The sequence below is a fragment of the Anolis carolinensis genome, chromosome 2, assembly GCF_035594765.1.
Source record: "Anolis carolinensis isolate JA03-04 chromosome 2, rAnoCar3.1.pri, whole genome shotgun sequence".
Taxonomy (NCBI): Eukaryota; Metazoa; Chordata; class Lepidosauria; order Squamata; family Dactyloidae; genus Anolis; species Anolis carolinensis.
Window position 1 is genome coordinate 80,828,522 of NC_085842.1, and position 24,551 is coordinate 80,853,072.

General features: G+C 44.4%; 1 protein-coding gene across 3 annotated transcripts in view; it reads right to left on the reverse strand.

Annotated features, from left to right (window-relative positions):
- Positions 1-24,551, reverse strand: part of grm2 (glutamate metabotropic receptor 2) — a 172,936-nt gene that overhangs the window by 25,590 nt on the left and 122,795 nt on the right. For all 3 annotated transcript variants that reach the window (XM_008105088.3, XM_062970066.1, XM_062970065.1), the window contains 2 exons: positions 17,786-18,623; positions 14,349-15,415 (listed from right to left, as the gene is read on the reverse strand). In XM_008105088.3, coding sequence (XP_008103295.2) covers positions 14,349-15,415; positions 17,786-18,623 — 1,905 coding nt within the window. The remainder of the gene's footprint in view (positions 1-14,348; positions 15,416-17,785; positions 18,624-24,551) is intronic.

Below are 24,551 nucleotides of genomic sequence, written 5' to 3' on the forward strand. Positions count from 1 at the left end.
TCTTTCCTCTCTCCTAGTTTATTTTTTGCTGAATTATGTGAATGCAAACTACTTTTGAACTCAATTTGCAGCTACTGAAATAAGCAGAGAACAATGGGGAGGGGGGAATGAGAGAAGTAGAAACTGCAACATTTTTAAAACAGCTGAAAAAGTGAAATGACAGAAGATGAATTAGGACTGGGGTGTGGTGTGGTTTCTGGGCTGTATGGCTGTGTTCTGGCAGCATTTTCTACTGACATTTCATCTGTGTCTATGGCTGGCATCTTCAGAGGACAAACCACTGGAAACCCAATGATTCTGGCCATGAAAGACTTCGACAATGAATTAGGACTGTTTCCAACAAAGCCCACCGGGAGCTATGAAACTGAAGACTCTGAAAGCTGCATGACAAGTACCACCTAGCTCTGAGCCCAACAGGTAGATCAAATATGATCAGTGTCTTATGGAGAAATCATGACGCTTATTTTCATGCAGAAATCCTCTGCTGCACTTCTTTAGTCTTAGCAACATACACACTAGAAGCACATTACCGTCATTAAACATTTTGGAAGCTATTCTACTATTAACACTTAAAAACCACAATTTTCTGCTTTAGAGTAACCTTATGTTTATTGAAAATGAGACACCCACACAATCTGTATCTCTCTCTGATGTCCACCAGGAGCTGCTGTTTCTCTAGTGAAAAAAGCCCTTCCCGAAGGCAAGACAGCGAGCAGTAAGACCTCAAAGGAATGGGGCAGGAGGAAGCAAGAGCTAAAAGAAAATACTTATTTTTAGATTGCCTAGAGGTTCAGAAAGTAATTATTTTCCATCTTCTAATTACTCAATTGCAGATAACCATTTGTGCTATTGCTAGCAAAGTACATTGTCCCCTGATTCAGAAATCTGATGAGTCTTTGTTATATTTGATCAAATCTGTTTTAAACAGCCGCAAGACTGGGAAAAAGTGGGGCCCTTTAGCCTCCCCTTGCCCCCAAACAACAGCTGAATTGCTGTAGCTTCATTATGATGGCAAGCAATGGCCTTACATAATTTAATGGTTCTTCTAAATTGCTTTCTCCACCAGGTGAGTGTGAAAAAATTCTAGGCATGTTTACTAAAATGTAAGTTGCACTGTGCGTTTATACCGCATGTTTTGTATTGGATTATGGTTGATTAGATTTTTATGATGTAAAGATGTAATCATAATACCCAGAGAAAATTCAGGCTACTATTTTGAGAGAAGCACCTCCAGGGCATTCCGCTGCCTTGGAGAAATCTTGGAGAATTATTTGCTGGAACAGAGGAAGCCGACGATACCATACAACAATTCCATTTTTTCCCAGGCAAGCCATGGGAATTCAATGCATTCCCAGTCTAGGCCTGGTCTAAGAGAAATCATAGGGTGAGGAGCAGTCCAATATATATGAGTATGTGTGTGTGTTTGTGTATACACACACACAGTAGAGTCTTGCTTATCAAACCTTCACTTATCCAACCTTCTGTATTATCCAACACAGTCTGCCTTTTAGTAGTCAGTGCTTTGTAGTCAGTGTTTTCAATGCATTGCAATGTTTTGGTGCTAAATTAATAAATACAGTAATTACTACAGAATGTTACCGTGTATTGAACTGCTTTTTCTCTTAATTTGTTGTCAAACATGATGTTTTGGTGCTTAATTTCTAAAATCATAACGTAATTTGATGTTTAATAGGCATTTCCTTAATATCCAACATTTTCGCTTATCCAACGTTCTGCTGGCCCATTTATGTTAGATAAGTGAGACTCTACTGTATACACACACACTTACTTGAATCTAATCTCACCTTTTTTTTGAGCTAAATTACCTCACCAAATTTCGGGTGCACATCAGATTTGCATAATAGTATTCTGAGAGCCAAAGCAAAAGAGGAAGCTCCTTCAGGAGCTGCACCTGGAGCTCCTACTTCAGGGATGTCATTTCTGATTTAATTGCCATGGCTCAATGCTATGTGTGCCGTCCGCCGGACAATAAAAAACTATAAAACTGAAACGTGCTGTCCTTTATCCGGGCGAACTGCAAATCCCTATAAGCTGTCCTATAGATATTGAACGACTGAGTCTGGATAACTTCAAAAAAGGATGTTTATTCATACAAGGTTGTAAACCTGGCACAGATCTTAAAGTTGCAGAAAATGAAACAAATTTCTATAGGTTTTAGGTACAGAATTATCCCTGGTTCCAGAAAGCAAAGGTGATTATAAAACCACTATACCCTAATCACGCTGCCTATATTAGAAGGAGAAACTCTTTCCTTCCCTATCTTTACAGCAAAGATTAGTTCTAGAAGCGATGGAATAACTCTGCTCCTCTAACTAGATTTCCTATTCCAGATCAATATAATTCAATACTTATCTAATTTGGATAGGCTTAGATTGGCCTGGTTTTGAGGATGATTTGTCCCAGTTAGCCTTGCACAGCTCCAGCACGTTGGAAGACTATAGCCAGAATGAAACTCTAAAATGGAGACTAGACCCTGGTAAAAAGGGCGGTCCTAAGATGTTGCACTCTTTGACCAATCACTGCAAAGAAAACTGCAGCCAGCTCTTGCAGATTCCAAGCCACTTTTCCTAGGCTTTTGCAGCCAGAGGCTCAAACAAAATGTAAAGGAGGGAAAACAAACAAACGACCAATAGGTAAGGCAAACCATCGTCCTGGGGGACGGAACACTCCCCGCTAAATTCCCAGGATGTGGGAATTTACCAATCAAAAACATACAAACACCTTTGTATACACAACAATACAACAGTATAAAACTTTAAACATCTCCAATAAGCAACACGAGGTCACTAATTGGTCTGTCCAGGACAGACATTTTGTCCTTACTATGAGTCTTTACTTGAACTTTTCTAACCTTACCGTCAGGGCAAGGAAAGGTCTTTAGTATAATGCCCATAGGCCAGGCATAGCGGGGCAAGTCTTTGTCCTTTGGCAACACAAGGTTTCCCACCTTGGCATTGTCCTTTGGGGTTTGCCAGAGTCTTCTGGTTGGAAGCTGGCTTAAGTATTCGGCCTTCCACCTCTTCCAGAAGTGGTTGGCTAAGGTCTGTACATGCAAAATTGGTGCCACAGTCCGATCGAATTGACTTAATTGGCCCTCTGAGGGCTATGAACCTTTTCAATGCATTTAAAAATGATGAAGTGTCCATTCCCTCTACATCCTCAATATAGACAGTTCGTTTTGACAAACAAGTAAACAAAACCGCCCATCTTTTATTATTTACAACACCACCCCTGGTTTTTCTGGTAACAATTTCCCAAGGACCAAACACATCGATTCCCACATGGGAAAAGGGTGGGTCTGTCAAAGTCCTATCCTGAGGTAGTTCTGTCATTAACTGACTTTGACAGTTACGTCTGAGTCGCCGACATTTGACACACTTAAAAATACAACTGTTGACCAACCTTTTGGCATTAACTACCCACAGACCTTCATTTCTAAGGGCTGCCTCAGTTAGAGTTCTACCCTGATGATGGATTTTCTCATGGTAGTGACGAACCAACAACAAAGCAATATGGCTATTGGGGGGTACAATGATGGGGTTCTTTGTACACACTTTGAGTTTAGCCTTAGCTAACCTCCCTCCCACTCTTAAAATGCCCTCCTTGTCTAGAAATGGGTTTAACTCACGCAAGAAACTCCGGCTGGGGGTGTCAAGCCCTTGTTCTAACCTGGCTATTTCTAGACTAAACTCATGCCTCTGAACTGACCTGAATATTACTCCCTTAGCCTTCAACATGTCCTGAACTTGCAAAGGCTGACTATCTTTGCAGACTAAGCGATGTATAAGCCTAGCAACTGCTCTAAGAAGACTGTGCCATTCCGAAAAACGTTCAAAATGGTGTCGTTCCAGACAAGATCTTTGGCCCATCTTGATTTCTGTGGTTGATTTGCAGGCTTTCACCTCTGCACTTCGTGAGACTTGAGCATTCATAATGTCCGAAAACCTTTGCTCATCTTTCGAGAGCGCTGTGGCTTCGTCTCTCTCAGAGACTTTGAAGATGGAGGAATACTCTGGAGTTATTGCTTGGCAGTAGACCGAGATATGACTTAGGCAACTGCGCACAAGTGTAGGACGTCCACCTTTAAGCACCTGTGCTTGATTGGAGTCCAACGACGATAGTGGGTGCATCTTGTTTATGCACACTGGGCCTATGACTGTCCAGCCTAATGGCAATTGTTGTGCGATAGGTGCACCTGGAGGTCCTTTAACTTGGTCGTTCACACAGAACAAGCTCGGGCAGTCCGAGCCAAGCAAAAGGGCAATGTCCACATCTGGCCGAAAGGCTGGTATAGCATTCTTTAGCCTTCGCAAGTGTGGATGAGCCTCCACAACTTCTCTGGTGACAATCTGCCTTTTGTTCCGGGGAATAGAGGAACACTCAATCAGGTCTGGCAACTTGAACTGTCTCTTCTGGTCGCAAGAGGAGACAACGAAGCCAGATGCTATGCGACCCTGCAACTTCTTTTTTCCTGCACACGTAGTCATAGTGTAGTCGACCATCTTGGTTTTAAGGTCAAACATGCGGAAGAACTCTGGAGTAGCCAGGGAGGCGTCGCTCTGTGAATCCAGGGCCACATAGAGTCTCTTTCTAAGCCAAGGGCTCTTGGCTGGATATACATCCGCTAGGCAGATAGGATGACAAACTCTGTACTGGTGCGAGTCAGAACACAGCTCTGTACAGGCGACTGCTGAAACTTCCACCTGCATCTCTGGTGCGGCTGGCTTGTCGGTGTCTTCGACTGCTGACTTTTCTTTTGGTGAAGCGTTCTCTTTGGGGTGGGAGATGATATTGGAGTTGTGCATTGCGGTGCAATGCTTGAGGCTGTTGCATTTCTCACACTTGATGTTTTCTTTGCAGTTGGATGCAAAGTGTGGAGTTGCTCCACAGCATCTAAAGCAGATTCCCTGCTTTTGAACTAGCTGTTGCCTTTCTTTGTATGTCTTTCTACTAAACTCCCTGCAGTTGGCCAAGCTGTGAGGCTTTTGGTGAATAGGGCAAAGCAACTCTTTTACCTCCGACCTGGGTTCGTCAGTCTTGAGTTGAGTTTCGACTGCCTTTACGCTGACAGGTCTATTGGCCTCTCTAGGTGGTTTCTTGTCCACTTCAGGTGCCTTCTCTGGCTGGGTCCCTTGGTATAAGGTGGGGAGGCCCGTCTGTGGATCATTCCTTTCTCTGGCTGCCCTGGTGATGAACTGGACCAAATGAGAAAATGGAGGGTATGCCTGGGAGTGGGCCTCCTTGTAGTTGAAGACCTCCTGTCCCCAGCGTTCTTGCAAAGTGAAGGGCAGCTTGGTCAAGATCTGCCTCTGGGACAGGTGCTGATCGAGGCACTTCAAACCGGGCAGTTCTGGATTCTCCTTGGCCGACTCTAATTCCGCAAGGAGATCGCTGAGGTCCCACAAGAGTTTGAAGTCTTTGAGTTTTAAAGCTGGGAACCTTTGGAGCTTGTCCATAAGAGATGCTTCAATCTCTGTGCTGGCCCCATACCTCTGCTGCAACCTGGCCCAGGCCTTTTCCAGGGCTTTGTCGGGATCGGCTACGTGGGCTGCGTAGATCTTCTTAACTTGTGAGGATGAGGCTGGGCCCAACCATGCAGCCAGAAGAGTCAGTTCTTCCTCAGGCAATAACTTTAAGTCTCTGATTGCTCTCTGGAAGGTGGCCTTCCAGAGAAGAAATTCCTCAGGCTTGTCCGAAAACTTTTCGACACCCTTGTCCTTAAGATCTCTTCTGGGACTTCTGATGATGGAGACAAGCTGGGACTCCGGCGTCGAAGGGAACAATTGAGGAGTTTGCTGTTGTGGAGTGGACTCCCACCGTGTACCTTGCGTCAACCTTTGGCCTCTTGGAGGGATGACATCGACCACTGACGAATCGATGGTTCCCTGTGCAGCTGTCTGTAGGGGCCAACTAGCGCTCGGCCTTGAGGCCCTGATTGACTGACCTAGGGTTTTAGCAGGAGGCACAGGTAGCTCGAGCAAGGGTGAGCTCCCCGCTATGACGCTCTGCTCTGCAGGAAACTCAAAAGTGACTTTGGGGCCCTGCTCTGGGTAAGGAGAGAAGTCTCCCTGTTCCTCATCTGAAAACTGGCTGTACATGCTGCCAAGGTGCGCAAACACTTTGGCAGAAGGGTCCTGTATTGGTAACTGGCTTACATTTTCTTCTGTGAGTGGCTCAATTAGGGCCTTGGCCAAAGTCTCAGCCCTTACCCTTTTGGCTGCGGCATCCATCTTTATTCTAAGCATCTCTATACGAGCCTGTTCTATTTGCATTTCGCTTTGTCTACGGGCCTGTTCTATTTGCATTTCGCTTTGTCTTTGGGCCTGTTCCATTTGCATTTCGCTTTGTCTACGGGCCTGTTCCATTTGCATTTCGCTTTGTCTACGGGCCTGTTCTATTTGCAGTCGTTGCTCTTCTTCTTTAAAGGGAAGGGTGAGATCAGCTGCCTTAGCATCAGCCTCCGCCCCCGCTACCTTGCTCTTTAGCTCCAGACGTGCAGCCTCCTTAATGTGCAAGGCAGCTAGGGAAGAGATGGCACTCCCAGCAGCAGAAGACTTGCTAGAGTGGCTGTGTTTAGACGATGCACGCTCCCTTAGTTTAGATACCTGGCTAGAGCGGTTGGACTTAAGACTAAGTGCCACAGCAGGTGATTTCAAAAGATTGGTCTCATGGCTGCATAAGGAAGCTAGGATTGCCCTCACCCTATTTTCTTTCTCATTAGTGTCAGCTAAAACACTCCCTATTTCTAACTCTGAATCCTTGGCGTTAATGCGCTCGAGGACCTGGACTAACTTAGACACTAAACCCCTCCAAAGACCGAAGGCTTCTTCGAGGTCTGTCTGTAATATGGCTGGCACCCTTGTGATACCCAAGCTCTCTATTCTGTCCATTAATGTTGTGATGCGCTCCCATGCCGAACCTAACCTCACATGGAGGAGCTCCTTTTCGTCTATTAGATGGGCTAGCATTTTGGCTGAAGGGTGCTTTATCCTTTGGGGCCTTTCATTCCTACTTTCAGCCTCAGAAGGAGGTATACCATCTGTATCATCTTGAAATTGCATAGACATTATGTATTCTTAATAGCAAGTAAATTTACAACAAAGGCAAATGCAATATACCTGCAAGTAAATTTACAATAAAAGCAAATTCAATATATAATACAATTCACAGCACTTAACCATAGCAATATATATCACTAAGTAACTATACTTTACAAAGATTGTGACCTTTGGCGCCAGATTTTGGTGGGCAAGTTGCAAAATGCCAACTGACAGCAACTTGTCACTTGTTACCTCCCTTGCCCGAGTGACGTAAACTGCCAAAATGGCGACTTCGCCAAATTTTCAAGCACCTCGTGCTCTGCGGCTCGAGGCCTGCCGCCGAAGGAGCACCGAGGCTGGCTTTGGAAAGGAGGAGAGAAGAGACGCCTCCTCCCCGCTGTGAAGGGAGGTCACCACCGCAGGTCGATGAAGCAGGTCACCACCGCAGGACGATGAGGCAGGTCACCACCGCAGGACGATGAGGCAGGTCACCACCGCAGGACGATGAGGCAGGTCACAACCGCCGGACCATGAGGCAGGTCAAAGCCGGCCGAGTGCTCCGGCCGAACTCCTGATGAAGAGGCTGTCAAAGCCGGTTGAGTGCTCCGGCCGAACTCGCAGCAGCGTTGCCAGGCCTGTCCAGGTTCTAGCCTGGTTCTGGTGGGCTCCACGCCTCAGAGCCAGCCAAAGAACTGTCGCTGGTGCTCCGCGGCTCGAGGTCTACCGCCGAGGGAGCCCTGGACGTTGCTGGGAACTGCACAGCCTGTGCAAACCCAGAAAGCCACTGGGCTACGTGCGCACACGCGAGCCAAATAGCAAGGAAATAGAGCCCCACTATTTGACTCCTTCAGGTCTGAGAGCGGGCTCCACTGCCTCAGACGCTGGTAGAGTCTTTAGGTATGCAGACTGAGCTCAGGCGGAAAAGCCGCAGCCTATACTAAAACTTCCTAAACTATAAAAAACTATAAAGCCGTGCAAGCTAGCTGAAGCGGAAAAACCGCTGATCGACCTCAAAACTGTGCCGTCCGCCGGACAATAAAAAACTATAAAACTGAAACGTGCTGTCCTTTATCCGGGCGAACTGCAAATCCCTATAAGCTGTCCTATAGATATTGAACGACTGAGTCTGGATAACTTCAAAAAAGGATGTTTATTCATACAAGGTTGTAAACCTGGCACAGATCTTAAAGTTGCAGAAAATGAAACAAATTTCTATAGGTTTTAGGTACAGAATTATCCCTGGTTCCAGAAAGCAAAGGTGATTATAAAACCACTATACCCTAATCACGCTGCCTATATTAGAAGGAGAAACTCTTTCCTTCCCTATCTTTACAGCAAAGATTAGTTCTAGAAGCGATGGAATAACTCTGCTCCTCTAACTAGATTTCCTATTCCAGATCAATATAATTCAATACTTATCTAATTTGGATAGGCTTAGATTGGCCTGGTTTTGAGGATGATTTGTCCCAGTTAGCCTTGCACAGCTCCAGCACATTGGAAGACTATAGCCAGAATGAAACTCTAAAATGGAGACTAGACCCTGGTAAAAAGGGCGGTCCTAAGATGTTGCACTCTTTGACCAATCACTGCAAAGAAAACTGCAGCCAGCTCTTGCAGATTCCAAGCCACTTTTCCTAGGCTTTTGCAGCCAGAGGCTCAAACAAAATGTAAAGGAGGGAAAACAAACAAACGACCAATAGGTAAGGCAAACCATCGTCCTGGGGGACGGAACACTATGCACTCCTGGAATCTGTAGTTTGGTGAGGCATCTGCACTCTTTGGCTGAGAAGGCTCAAGAACTTGTAAAACTGCAGCCCCTATGATTCCATAGCATTGAACCAAAGCAATTAAAGTGGATTTGTTCTACAGCATAGATGCACTCCAAGGTTTTCCTTTCAATTGCTGGAAGTGTTGGTGTTTTAGCATTTTTGTTTTTAAAGAAGGAATTCTTAGCAGGCAGAAACTATAATGCACACTTTTTTTTGGCCAAATTACAAAGAGTGCACTTTTTGTCACTGCACTTGACATTCAGAAGTAAATACTTCTATTTTTTTTGTTTCAGTGTTTTGAAAATTGAGGTATGCATTAGATTCAATTGTGTATTAGACACTAGTTAATATGGGCATACATATACATATATGGATGTTGTGACCCTTCATGAAAAAAAATCAGAATGAGCAAACATGGTTTCTGTTAGAGATGGCAAAAGAAGAGGAACTGATACGTCAGGATTTTGGCTGCCACATATGACCCATACTAGTCCACCTGGAGGCAAGCCAGTTAAAAGGCCAGCAATCATATTCATGCCCTTTCTCTTTCTGAATAGAGTGCAAAAGGTTGTCCTCTAGTCTCTTGTGACTCCATCCCAAAGCACCATCACACCAGGCAGTGGTCATGTCCCCATGGAGCCACTGATTTGGGGAAGGGAGGGACTTGTCCAGCATGCCCTTTGCAGTTTGGAAGAGGAAAAGCAACATTGGCGATACTTTCTTCCCCATCACTAATAGCGAGGGATGAATTGCATCTGCTCAAGGCATTTCTACGTAGCCATTTAAACTGAGTCAGGAGGTGAATTAAAGAGAACCGGGTCACTGTAGGGTGTCTACACAAGCACCTCAGGAACTGGTTGGAGGCTGGGACACTGGACACACAGACCCACTGATTGTGGATCAATCCAAAACCAGGAGAAAGCAACAATTTGGCTGGATCCCTAAAATGCATTGGGCAGAAGTGATGGGTTGTTGCTTTGTGCCTTTAAGTCATTTCTGATTTATGGTGACCCTAAGGCAAATCTATCATCAAGGGTTTTTGGCAAGATTGTTCAGAGGATGTTTGCCTTTGCCTTTCTCTGAGGCTGAAAGACTTGGCCAAGGTAACCCAATGGCTCACTCAATGGCTGAGCGAGGATTTGAACCTTGGACTTGAGAATCATGGTCCAATGCTGAAATCACTACTTTTTACTGGATCTCTTTCTGCAATTAGGTGACAGTAAAAGGAAACACAGTTTCCACATAACACTTATTTCATGCAGCTCTGACTTTCCCATTGAGAGCTAACATGGTGTAGTGGTTTGAACATTGAACTATGACTCTGGAGACCAGGGTTTAACTCCCTTCTAAGTCATGGAAACCCACTGGGTGACCTTGGTTGAGTTATACACTCTCAGCCCCGGAAAACCCCTTCATAGGCCCCTTCTACACTGCTATATACAATATATATGACTGCACGTTGCTTAAGGTGCAGGGTTCCATACTTTGCACTTTAACAACACAATTGTTCAATGCTAAGGCTTCCTGCTAAATGGAACTGTAGAGGAGAGTCTACTGAACAAGCCAGTCCCTGGCGCATACCAGTACTGCCATCTGTTGAGGAGCTACGAAGGTGGAGGCATTACTTTTCATTCAACCCTTGTAAACTCCATCTGCTTTGGACTGGATTATATGGCAGTGTAGACTCTTATAAATGGAGATGAGCATCAACCCCCAAAGTCGGAGACAACTAGACTTAATATCAGAGGAAAACCTTTACCTTTACTAGACTCTTATAATCCAGTTCAAAACAAATAATGTGCCGTATCTGTTTTGATAATCTGGATTATATGACAATGTAGAAAGGGCCATTCTAAAATCATTCTATAATGTTTGTTCACAAGTGAGTCCCTTGGAATTATAATGGAAAGAATATTGCTACTAGGCTAATAATGAATATTTTTAATTAATTAATTAGCACATTTTTTGTATTTGTGGTTCTGCCACGTTTTGCAGAGGTTCTGCGCCCCAACTCCTGCAAAAGTGTAAATGTCACTCCATACTGATCAAAATCCCAGCATTTGCCTTGAGTTTTTATTAAGACACTAAAGGTAACAACACTTCCCACTGTTACAAAATAAAGGGAAATGTGGCAATGTTTACTTTTAATGTGTGACTCGCAGTATATACATGCTAGTGTATCTAAAATACCCACCACAAATCCCATCAGGAGATGGGGGTGCACAAGGGAAGTCAGAAAGCACCTGACCACAGCTATAGATTGGTAATGTTACCTGGATGTTTTTGACAGAGTAGGCTAGCAACAGATGATTGCATGCAAAAAGATCTTGTTGCAGCTTTGAGCTATCTGCGTGAAGGAAATGGTAGCATAAGCTTTTGTAGACTTAAGTCTCCTTCCTCAGCGATCTCCACAACTATCTATATATATGTTCTGATAGTTTTTCCCTTAACTTAAACAACAAAAGTACACAACCAAAACACACCAAATTTGGCCACAAAAGACATGGTCATCCGGACTGTGTTTTTACATAAAAAAAACAAGAAAAATAAAGTCCTAATTAGAAGGAGAGGAATAATTGTTTATTTCCCATTGCTGCCAGTTAGAAGGCTAAACTCCACCGACTTTGTCTCCTAGCAACCCACTCAGCCATTTAATGGTGCCCAGGGCTTCTTCAATCAGGCCTCTTCCACACTGCCTATAAAATACAGATTATCTGATTTGAACTGAATTATATGGCAGTGTAGACTCAAAGCCCTTCCACACAGCTATATTACCCATTTATAATCTTATATTATCTGCTTTGAACTGGATTATCTTGAGTCCACACTGCCATATAATTCACTTCAGTATGCATTTTATACAGCTGTGTAGAAGGAGCCTCATATAATCCAGTTCTAAGCAGATAATATAAAAGTATAAATATACAGTAGAGTCTCACTTATCCAACATAAACACCCCAGCAGAACGTTAGATGAGCGAATATGTTGGATAATAAGAAGGGATCAAGGAAAAGTCTATTGAACATCAAATTACATTATGATTTTACAAATTAAGCACCAAAACATCATGTTATACAACAAATTTGACAGAAAAAGTAGTTTAATGCGCGGTAATGCTATGTAGTAATTACTGTATTTAGCACCAAAACATCACAATGTATTGAAAACATTGACTACAAAAACATTGACTACTAAAAGGCTGACTGCGTTGAATAATCCAGAACATTTAAGCGAATGTTGGATAAGTGAGACTCTACTGTAATATGAAATATTTACTGTAGTATAATAATACAGAACAATATAATCTCTAAAACCAGGACAGTAAATAAAGAGCAACACTCTGAAAGCAGGGAAATTGGGAATTCCAGAAAGGAAACAATCGGTGCCAGCTAACACTTCCCAACAAAGGATTCTCCCAGGCAGGAAGCAAACAGGCTTTGAAGCTGCAAGGGCATTAAATGCTAATCAAGATGGCTAATTGCAGCATTCATACCTGCCACACTGAGACTATTAATTGCTATTCAACCTGGCCAACCAAGGATTCCGCAAGGTAGAAAGCGGCCAGGCTTGCAAGCAGCAAGGCTACTCAGTGCTATTCAACCTGGCCAACCAAGATTTCCCCTAGATAGAAAACCCCCAAGTTCTGGAGTACAAGGCTACTACGTCCCGTTCAACCTGGCCTAGCAAGGATGCCCTATGTAGAAAACGGCCAGGCTTTTAAGCTGCAAGACTATTCAGTGCAGTTCAAGCTGGCCAAACAAGGATTCCCCTACTAAGGAAGTAGCCAGGCTTCAAAGCGGCTCTTTGATTAAGGGTGCCACTCCAGCTACTCCAGAAAACGGCCAGGCTTTGAGAGGCAACAGCTGGATAAAACCAGAGCTCTGTTGGAAAGGAAAACCTAAAAGCATTCAATATAGCTTCACCAAACATTAGAGATGTATAGAAATCAGGAGACTGATGGCTATAAGGTCAGTAGAGCAGTGAACTCAGCTTTTAGTCCAAATGTTAAATGATTCATGCAATGTGCTGAACCCTATTCACCAATTAGGCTTAGCACTTTGGATAATTCATTTAATGTTCAGACTAAAAGCTAAATTAAATTCACTGTCCCACTGGCATGGGAGGCACCACTGATAGAAATGGAAGTGGGACAAGTGAAAAAGCTGGATTGTAGGGCACGATAACGGGATGTTTAGAGTCCCAAGTGAGTGTAGAAAACCCAGCTCTGGAACAGGAGTAAGCTAATTGTCAAGCCAGCAGCCATGAACAAAACTCTCCATGAGAAGCAAAGAATAAGAATAATGGGGCATATCTGGTGGCGAAAGGCTCTTTGGATCATCTGAAGGATGCAGCTGACTCTCAAGTATGTGACCCTCAATTTGTTTCAGAGGTCTTGGAATATCTCCAAAACAGCATGGGAAGTGACACAGAAGGCTCCAGAAACAGGAAATTGGCATTTCCCATTCTGCTGCTGGAAGCATCCACTGATCCAGAGACTACCCTAAACAGATAGATGCACACAGCAATGGAGATGTGAAGTATACTGGAATGCAGGACAGTAAGAGGCTCTTTATAGAAGATACAGGCCGTCTATGTCTGTTTCCAAGGATGTCACTCACAGTATGTTCTGCGAAGCCTGTTCCCAGGTAAATGTACAAAAGATCACAGCTTTTATCAGGGATATCCAGGAATGGAACAGAAGTGTGGGGTGTCTGATCAGAAAGAAATAGTTATGAGTGAAGCTAAGTGATGCTAGAGGAAAAGAACTGAGAGTCTAGCTGCTTTCTTTTAGTTTTTGCCTGGTGTTTTCAAATGCTTTCATTTCCTACTGCAGACTTCAATAGGCACTTCTTAATGTCCTGCATGGTGCTTTAAACCTCTTTTATAACTTTACAGATTCATGTTAGCTGCAGAAAGTATTGGAAAGGAACCTGGATTTTTTTCCTCAGTTGCAAGAAGGGAATGACAATTGATTTCCCTCCAGCCACAGGTATCCACATCTCCAACTGTAAGGCAGGGCTGGGTAGCTACAGGTGATCTCTGGATGATTTGGAGGATCAAGTAAACATTGAAATAGATCTCATAAATCTTAAATTTTGTCCACCTGACCTTGCTATAAGAAGTATAGCAAAGAGAAGCACTAAGGAGCTGTTCCTGTAATGAATTTTACCTACCTCTTTGCGTTTCTCATTCCCTCCCCATCAGGATCAAGATTGGTGCAACCACAATGCACAACTATAAAAGCTTGGCATCACTTAAACAGCTGTCATTCCATCTTATGGAGTCCTGGGATATCTCCTTTGGTAAGGTCCTTAGAGTTCTCTATCCCGCTCTGACAAATTATAGCACTAGAGCTCCCCAGCAGAGAATTCTAAGTACTACAAATTCCAGGATTCCACAAAACATGGTATCTAAAGAGAAATTTCAAGGCTATAACTGTGCAGTATGAATCTCCTTCACCACTCTCCAATTATGTCTATGAGGTTCCCCCTCCCACCCTGATCAAGAAATTACTTACCCGGTAATCACTGGAGGTGACATAGAAGATGGGCAGGAAGGCCAACCAGATGATGCATGTGGTATACATGGTGAATCCAATAAACTTGGCCTCATTGAAATTTTCAGGACATTTCCTGGTCTTGAAGGCATAGACTGTACATAAGACGATCAAGAGGACGTTGTAGGTAAGTGAAATCAGCATACTTGAATCTCGGTTGTTGCACTTGAGAGTGACAATGTATCTTTTGTCTGGCTCTGTCTCCTTTCGTGTGCCAGGAGTTTCCACCATGAGCCAGATGACAACAATAATTAGCTGGCAAGAAATGAGAGCCATGCAGATAACCACCTGTGAAGTGGGGCTTATGAACCGGGGGCGTTGCACACCTTCTTTCACCCCACTGAAGATACGAGCGATACGGTTTGTCTTGGTCAGGAGAGCGGAATAGCAGACAGCAAAGGAGGTACCCAGTCCTAGGCGACGCAAGGTACAGACTGCAGTGGAGGGCTTGGCAATGAAGATGAATGTCATGCTGTAGCACATCAATACCCCAGTGAGCAGGATGTAGCACAGTTCACGACCAGAAGCCTTCACAATGGGAGTGTCATTGTTCTTAGCAAAGACCCCAAAAACAAACATCGTGGAGATGAAACCAAGGCAAGAAATAGTAACAGGTCCAATAGCCCAGACATCCTTCCAGCGGATGTACTCTTGGGGTAGCTCATAGCATCCATTTAATGTCTCATTGGGCCAGTAGCCAGGACCACAGTCTTGGCATGTAAACTCATCCACCAGATACTCATAAGGCTGGCACGGAATGCATATCCAACAGCACATGTCTCCTGGCTGCATGCTCTTCATCTCATTCTTCTTGCAAGGGTCACTGCACTGGGAAACAGGGATTGAGGTCTTCACCCATGGAATAAGGCTTGTGTCAAGGATGAGCCCTTCTGCCCAGTAGCCAACTTTCTGATAGTGATATCTCCCATTGCTTCTGTGGTAATTAAAGATATTGTAGCGGCCAATTCCATCTCCACAACTGTCAAATCGAACTGTACTTTTGGTGTCTAATGATGGCCGAAATGGAGCTGTGAAGCGGAATAGAAAAAAATCTAACTCAAATGATAGGAAACGGAAGAATGGTAAAATTGGATGTCCACATTTAATTGAATTGCAGCTTTGCACATACCTCTCTCTCTCCTTCCCGGGGAATGTCTATAAAGGATTAACTACAAAGGATGAACATACTTTGAAAGGAACCCGCTTCTGCCTATTGGCATTGACAAAAGAAAAGACTAAGAAAAGAAACATTTGGGCAGAAATAGGGTGTTCCATCAGAACATCTGCTCTGTTATCTTTACTTTTAGGGTTTTTTTAAATTTCACCAGCTAAGGAAGCACTGCAGAACAACCAGAATAAAAATACACGTACATATGTTTATAATTCTATTAAATATTAGTGAAATGTAATCACAACATTTCACAGAATGGTATAATGCTTGTTGGTTATCTCAGTACTTTTACATTAATTGACTACAATAGCTGCAGGCAGGAGCAACTTTAGGTGTGAATTAGATGTACAGTGTTCCCTCTGTGTGTGTGTGTGTGTGTGTGTGTGTGTGCCTCCGCTTCCCCCGTCACTCCCTCACACAGAAATGGCGGCTCTGCTGAGACAACCCAAGCCCCTCCTCCTCCTCCTCCTACTCCTTCCTTGAAGGCAGCCCTGCCCACCCACCAAGGGCCTCCCATTCGATGCCTGCCACAATCTTTTGATTGACAGCAGATGGCAAGGAGGGGCTGCAAGGAAGGAAGGAAGGAAGGAATCCCCTCCTCTTCCCACAAGCCTCTTCTTCTTCTTCTTCTTCTTCTTCTTCTTCTTCTTCTTCTCCGAAGGGCAGAAGGGACGTCTCCACTGCCCCCGCCCCCTCCATGTTGGGAGGCAGCCAGGCAGCGGATAATAGTGTATAACTACTAAAATAACATATACATATTAAAATAAATATAGCATCCCTACTTCGCGGATTTTCACTTTTCATGGGTGGTCCTGGAATTTAACACCCGCAACAAGTGAGGGAACACTGTACATAGATTAGAAACCACAACTGAGTTGCACAATGATTTGTGCCCCAAGGAACATATCTGATGTTGGTAGGGATTACACACATGGATATGCACATACTATGTGTATATATATATATATATATATATATATATATATATATATAGCACATTTAACATATCTCCCGCAAACTGAATATATAGTGTTCCCTCACTTATCGCAGGTGTTACATTCCAGGACCACCCGCAAAAAGTTAAAATCCGCAAAGTAGGGACACTATATTTATTTTCATATTTATACATTATTTTAGTAGTTATACACTATTTTAAGTCTTTATAAACCCTCCCCACACACTACATAACCCTTTCCCATTCCTATTTCTGGAGAGGGGTTGCTGCGCACGAAGGAAAGAAAACAAGATGTGACGGTTACTGAGCCAATCAGCAACTGGAATACAGAGCAGCATTCTCTGGTTGGTCGCTTTCCATCAGGCAACCAATCGTGTGTTGTTTACAATCTCATGTTGGCAAGTAGTGTCTCAAGCGGCTGCTGTGCAAGTCCTACTTTTCTGAATAAATATGCTATTTACTGTAAATCGTATTTTTTATTTATAATATTATTTCAGTGTTAGAATTAATATTTTTAATTTGCGAAACAGCAAAAATACCGTGATAAATATTTTACATTAATATTTATTGAAAACAGCGAGTCTGCAAAAAGCAAACCGCGAAGTAGCAAAGGAACACTGTACATACATGCACCAAAAGATTACATAAAGTCCTGTGTACCTCTGAAATAAAACCCCTACACTGTTTTCAAAAGGTGGTTGGTTTATAGCTTCCAAGCTTTCACACTGATGTGAATACAGTACCTGCAGAGAATACATTCCCGAATTTCACATAGATATACAAAACTACAGGTAATAGTAAAGCCTACTGAAATGAAAGACTTCTGGCCTAAGAATACTAGAGTCAGATATTTTGTCAGATATGGATAAATTAAACCACAGATACATCCACATAAATACGGGGATTGTACTGTAATGAACATAAAGGAGACCAAGTTATGACCCATTAAATCTTGAGACAGAGCTGGCACAGGTGAACCACAGTTAATTCTATCCATACCAAAACAGAAAGCCAGGAAGTTTAGTTGTCCTAGCAATAAAATTGAATTCTGGGGCAAGTTTCATCACAGAAAAACTCTCAATGGATCCAGGCTCCATGCAGCATATGTTCATATGAGGGTGAGAAAGGCTCTCATTTAAGTAGCCCTGGGATCTCACCCACCGCTCACTACCTTAGGCTGAACTCCTGCTCCCTTTGCCTCCTCCCCTTAACTCCTGTGTTTTAACTAACACACCCCAAGCATAGTGTTGCAAACCACAGTGATTAGCTTACCATCAAATGTCACATTGAGCATGAACTCCTTGTAGAATCTCTTGCCATTCACTGGCTTCATGGAATCACAAAGCTTGGTGGCATTTGGGCACAGCGCTTGGTACATGTTGTGCAGGGCATGGGCCATTGCGTAGACTGCGTTGACTACAAACATAATCTTTGATTCTTGCTCAAACTTTCCTGTTTTCAGGGAGAAGCGGCTACAGTTTTGGTGGTGGAAGCTGCACTGGAATTTGTGTTCCCAAAATTCCCGGAACCATGGGTTTCGACTGTTGTTGTATGGGTCAAGGTTCCGAAAGTACACAGCAAATTCCTGTACTGGATAGGATGCTAATTCAATCGTTATAGCTCCCTCAGCCACTGGTTCACTACCAGCCACTACACTCTCAAGAGCACCCCAGCCATCACTTGCTACCCATGTGAAGGAAACATTGATCCTCTGGGCAGCTGCCAACAACTCCCGTGCATCCTCACTTCGGGTGAACAGAACTACCACTTTTGCACTGGGCTTCTGCATCAGTGCCTTAATCACCCCGTCAAAAGTCTTCTTGTTCATGGATCGCCCCACTTTCTCAGAGGTAGCAATACAAATGTTACGGGCCCGGGCTTGCAGTTCAAAAGCTTCAATGCCTGTTTCTCCATAGTCACCTTCCGAGGCCACCGTGGAAACATAGGTCCAGTTAAAAAACCTCAGGATCTCAGACATAGCCTTAGCCTGGTAGAAATCTGGTGGGACGGTGCGAGCAAAATAATCATAGCGAGACTTGTCACTGAGCTTGGCACTGGTGGAAGCATAGCTGATCTGGGGGATCTGGAACAGTCGCAGTAGATTAGCCACCTAAAGGGAAACAAGAGAGGGAAGGGACTTGTTGAGCCACAGAAAAATGGCAAATGAAGATGCATACACGAGCAATGGTGGTTCAGACTATTGATTTCTGCTCCAGAGAAGAAAGCAATAACTGTATTTTAATTAATTGATTTGTTATTTATTAAAATATGTACATCCAAGGATTTCAGTGTAATTGACAATAAAATGAATTTTAATGGTTTAAATATCTCCAGGTCCTCCTGGTTAGTCGCAAGGCTGAACAGGGAATAGGGTTACAGCCTGTGTTGGATGGGGTCGCACTCCCCCTAAAGACACAGGTTCGCAGTCTGGGGGTTCTCCTGGACTCATCGCTGAGCCTGGAGCCTCAGGTTTCAGCGGTGGCCGGGAGAGCCTTCGCACAACTCCGCCTCATGCGCCAGCTGCGCCCGTTCCTTGGGAGGTCTGACTTGGCCATGGTGGTCCATGCTCTGGTCACATCCCAGCTGGATTACTGCAACACACTCTACGTGTGGCTGCCTTTGAAGACGGCCCGGAAGCTCCAGCTGGTGCAGCGGGCGGCAGCCAGGTTAATAACGGGAGCGGCTTACAGGGAGCGTACAACCCCCCTGCTAAGCCAGCTCCACTGGCTGCCGATATGCTACCGAGCCCAATTCAAAGTGCTGGTTTTGACCTACAAAGCCCTAAACGGTTCTGGTCCTGCTTATCTATCCGAACGTATCTCCTCCTATGAGCCCGTTAAAACCTTAAGATCTTCCGGGGAGGCCCTGCTCTCGATCCCACCTGCCTCGCAGGCGCGGCTGGTGGGGACGAGGGACAGGGCCTTCTCGGTGGCAGCTCCTCGGCTGTGGAACTCCCTCCCCAGCGATATCCGGCAAACCCCATCCCTCCTGGGATTTAGAAGAAAACTAAAAACTTGGCTCTGCGCCCAGGCATTCAGCGAATAAGCTCATTGGCTGATGTAATCGGGTCACAAATCTGTAATTGTAGCAGTAGTGAATGACTGAGGATGGTGCAATATCGCTACTTTGCAGCGTTTTAATTTTTGTATACTTTTTATCATGTTTTTATCATGTTTTAATTGTTTTGTTTTTATAGTATATTTGTTGCTGGCCCTCGTGGCAGAATGTAAGCCGTTCTGAGTCCCCTCGGGGAGAAGGGTGGGGTATAAATGCATGTAATAAATAAATATCTAAGAAAAGTCATATGTTGGACTCTGAAACAAGGGCATGCAGTAGATAATAATCATTTTAGTCCCCAGTTTGAGCAATTAAATTCTTAAGGTTCAATCGAGACATCTCAAATCATGGGTTAAGAAATATGGGAGTGGTTTAATGTTATATTTGAGCTGATACTAGCGGTTTGCAATCAACCAATCAACCAGAATCAGAAATCACAGTTTGAAGTGTCAGTGTGATGTTTAAACTGAAATATGCTAACTGTGAGCATTGTTCTTCTTTTAGATACTACAATACCATGGTGATGTGAAAGGACAACATTCAGCCATAAGGCTAAACAGAAGAAAAATAAAAGTAGACTTGAAGCTTGAAATCATAGTTTGCCTATTATACCATTCTGTACAATGTACAGTTCAGCTTGTTGCCTGGAATTTGTACCTGATCTTAATCTTTAAGTACACCTGGTTTAATAAAATGGAAAGAGAAAGCAAATTGCAAGGCACAGAAATTATGATACTATTGCCTAACCTATCACCTGAGACTTCACATGACACTGAAGACTTGTGTCCCATACTCAGAGAAAGGTGGGTTATAAACAAACAAATAAAGATTCATGCTTGAATTTTTGTGTGTGAAGACTAGAGAATTGATCTTTAAAAACATACAGCTCAAGTTCTCTTCCAGATACTATATTTTACAAAGTATTTGCACAAATGGGAGAGTGGGGGGCACACTGCAAATCTGATATTCAAAACATATGTGTCCATCTTAAGGTGGGTTCCCGGGACAGCTTGGGGATTCTGCTGGTGTACCGTCCACCCCGCGACACAGCAGTCTCCCTACCTGAGCTAGCAGAGGTGATCTCTGATGTGGCGTTGGTCTCCCAGCATCTGGTAGTGCTGGGGGACTTTAACATCCACGCTGAGGTAGCCTTAACAGGAGCAGCTCAGGACTTCATGGTTGCCATGACGACCATGGGGCTGTCCCAAGTGATATCTGGTCCCACCCATCAAGCTGGTCACACACTCGACCTGGTTTTTGTTGCTTTGGATGGTGGTGTCAGAGTGGAAGAGCAAAATATTCTTCCGTTGTCATGGTCTGACCATCACCTGATCAGTTTAAGACTTACCGTGACCTCAAACCTCTGCAGGGGTGGTGGACCCATTAAGATGGTCCGCCCCAGGAGACTTATGGATCCTGATGGATTCCTGAGGTCTCTTGGCGAGTTTCCTGTCATGGAGGCTGGCGATCCTGTCGATGCCCTGGTAGACCGCTACAACAGTGAGATGTCCAGGGCAATTGACATGATTGCTCCCGAACGTCCCCTCTCTTTGCGCAGAGTCAGGTCGGCTCCCTGGTTCTCAGAGGAGTTGGCAGTGATGAAGCGCAAGAGAAGAGGACTAGAGTGCCGCTGGCGGAAGACTCAGGACGCCTCTGACCGAGCACGGGCTAGTGCTGCTATTAGTGCCTACTCCGCGGCTTTGCGGGCAGCCAGGAAGACCTTCACGACTGCCCGCATAGCGTCTGCAACTAATAGACCATCGGAGTTGTTCCGTGTCGTCGGGGAGCTCCTCCACCCTCCTGGGGGTGGGGAGGCACCCGAGGACACGGAGACTCGGTGCAGCGAGTTCGCGCACCATTTTGCAGACGAAGTCGCTCAGATCCGTCATGACTTGGACGCTAGCATTACTGCAATGCCATGTGAGTTAACCGAGGCACCTGTCTGTCCTATCTTGTGGGATTCGTTTCAGCTTGTTCACCTAGATGACGTGGACAGGATTCTTGAGGCCGTGAGACCAACTACCTGTGCCATGGATCCTTGCCCTTCTTGGCTAATTAAATCAGCCAGAGGTGGGTTGCGAGACTGGTTTGTGAGGATAATTAATTCCTCTTTGGATCAAGGTAAATTTCCATCTTCCCTTAAACAGGCCATAGTGAAGCCAATCCTGAAGAAGGCCTCCCTTGATTCGACCATTTTAAACAATTACAGACTTATCTCAAACCTCCCTTTCTTGGGCAAGGTCCTGGAGCGGGCGGTTGCCTTGCAGCTTCAGGGTTTCCTGGATGACACTGATTTTCTGGACCCATCGCAGTCTGGCTTTAGACCTGGTCACAGTACTGAGACGGCTTTGGTCGCCTTGGTGGATGACCTCCGCAGGGAGCTGGACAGGGGGAGTGTGACCCTGCTGGTTCTCTTGGATATCTCAGCGGCTTTCGATACCATCGACCATGGTATCCTTCTGGGACGGCTTTCCGGGATGGGCCTTGGGGGTACTGCTCTGCAGTGGCTCCAGTCCTTCCTGGAGGGCCGTTCCCAGTTGATGAAGCTGGGGGACACCTGCTCGGACCCCTGGCCATTGACCTGTGGGGTCCTGCAAGGTTCCATTCTGTCCCCCATGCTTTTTAACATCTACATGAAACCGCTGGGTGAGGTCATCCGGAGTTTTGGAGTGCGGTGCCATCTCTATGCAGATGACACCCAACTCTACTACTCTTTTCCACCTAACTCCAAGGAAGCCCCCCAGATACTGAACCAGTGCTTGGCAGCTGTGATGGGCTGGATGAGGGCGAATAAGCTGAAGCTTAATCCCGACAAGACAGAGGTCCTCCAGGTCAGTCGCATGCCTGATTGGGGTATTGGGTGGCAACCTGTGCTTGACGGGGTCGCACTCCCCCTGAAGGCGCAGGTCCGTAGCTTGGGGGTCCTCCTGGACTCATCGCTGACACTTGATGCTCAGGTGTCGGCGGTGGCCGGGAGGGCCTTTGCACAACTAAAACTTGTGCGCCAGCTGCGACCATACCTCGTGAAGTCTGACTTGGCCATGGTGGTTCACGCCTTAGTTACCTCTAGATTGGATTATTGCAATGCGCTCTACGTGGGGCTGCCTTTGAAGACGGCCCGGAAACTTCAATTAGTTCAACGCTCGGCAGCCTTGGTTCTAACGGGAGCCCAATACAGAGAGCGGTCAACCCTCCTGTTTAAGGAGCTCCACTAGCTGCCGCTTATTTTCCAGACCCAATTCAAAGTGCTGGTGATCACCTATAAAACTCAAAACGGTTTGGGACCCATCTACCTTCGGGATCGTCTCTCCCCCTACGAACCTGTACGGTCTCTTCGGTCATCGAGTGAGGCCCTCCTCTCGCTCCCCCCAGCATCGCAAGCGCGGTTGGTGGGGACGAGGGACAGGGCCTTCTCTGTAGTGGCCCCCCGGTTATGGAATTCGCTGCCTAGGGAGATCAGGCAAGCCCCCACCTTGATGGCATTTCGGAAGAGTCTGAAAACTTGGCTTTTCACTCAGGCCTTTGGTTAAGATCATCTTTTTTCCATCACAATTATTATGCTCCTCGACCTTTTGCACTGGTCGCTCTTCCCGATTCCTGATTGATTGATATTATTCAGGACTCCTCCCTACCGTACCAAATGTGACCCTAAATGATTCTAATGCACTTTATCTATTTATGTATTTGTTACCTATAATGTGCACCGTACACTTTGCTTATCCACTATTGCAACCTCATTGTTTTTAACCTGATGTTTTAATTCTGCGTTGTGTTTTTAACTTATTGTGTATATTTTTTATTGGTTTTGTTTTTGTCCTGATGTTTTATATTTTATCATTGTTTGTATTTTGATTTTGCTGTAAGCCGCCCCGAGTCCCCTTCGGGGGAGATGGAGGCGGGATACAAATAAACTTATTATTATTATTATTATTATTATTATTATTATTATTATTATTATTATATGTTTTAAAGATACTTTGCTGTTGACAACACATTCTTAATTGGATGTGTAACCCATGTTACTTTCTTATATAAAGCATTAGGTTAACAAAGGACAGCAGTGCTGCCATCAATTAGCCTTGTCTGAACTAATTGTTTATGACACACAAGGGCTACTTTGAGATGTCTGTGACATGCACTTGAACTGTATCATATGCATTGAAAAGCTCTCTAAAAATGTTGGTGGGGTGTTGCCATGTTAAAAGTCTGTTAGATGGAGAAGCACACAAAGAGCAGCTGTTACATGATTTCTGAATCACATAAAATGCAGTAAAGATATCCTGTAGTGTAGAAATGGCCTTAAATTATCTTCTTGGACCACTGAAATTAACCCCTTGCTGTGCTGCATAGGGCATTTAATGGGCACTGTTAGGACAAACTTCTTGTCGTTTCATACAGGCAGATATCAACGTATACACTTGGATCCTATTCTGGAAGTTTTTCCTGGCAGCCGTAATGGCTGAAACCCAGGAGTTTAATCCAAATCAAATCAATAGGTATGTTATCACTGATCTCAGTAGGAGGTGGATTGCACTTGTTAAAAATGGCAAGATGGAATGATGTTGTAGTAGATAACATCATTATCACAAATATTTTTATGCACAGCTTCTCTATATGTTTTAACCTACATCTTTAATGGCATCGTTAGCTTTTTGTTTGTTACTCGGCTAAATCAGACCACGCAATTGCACTGGGAAAATAAACCAAAGTTGTTATGTGTTGTATTCAATGAGCCACACTGACCATTAGTTCAAGCAACAGACTTTTTATAATTGGGAACAGCACAACAGCAAGCCTATCTAGATTGTAAGAATGAGTTTTGATTTATAAAATCATTTTTTCTGGCAAATGGAATAGTGTCAGTATTGATTGTCAGAGAGACACAATTCCTCCTAGAATTGCATAAGCAGTTTTAATAAATACATGGATAAAGTATCCATATTGGCTTTCTTCCTAGCTATCTGTGTCACAGTTGGTACAA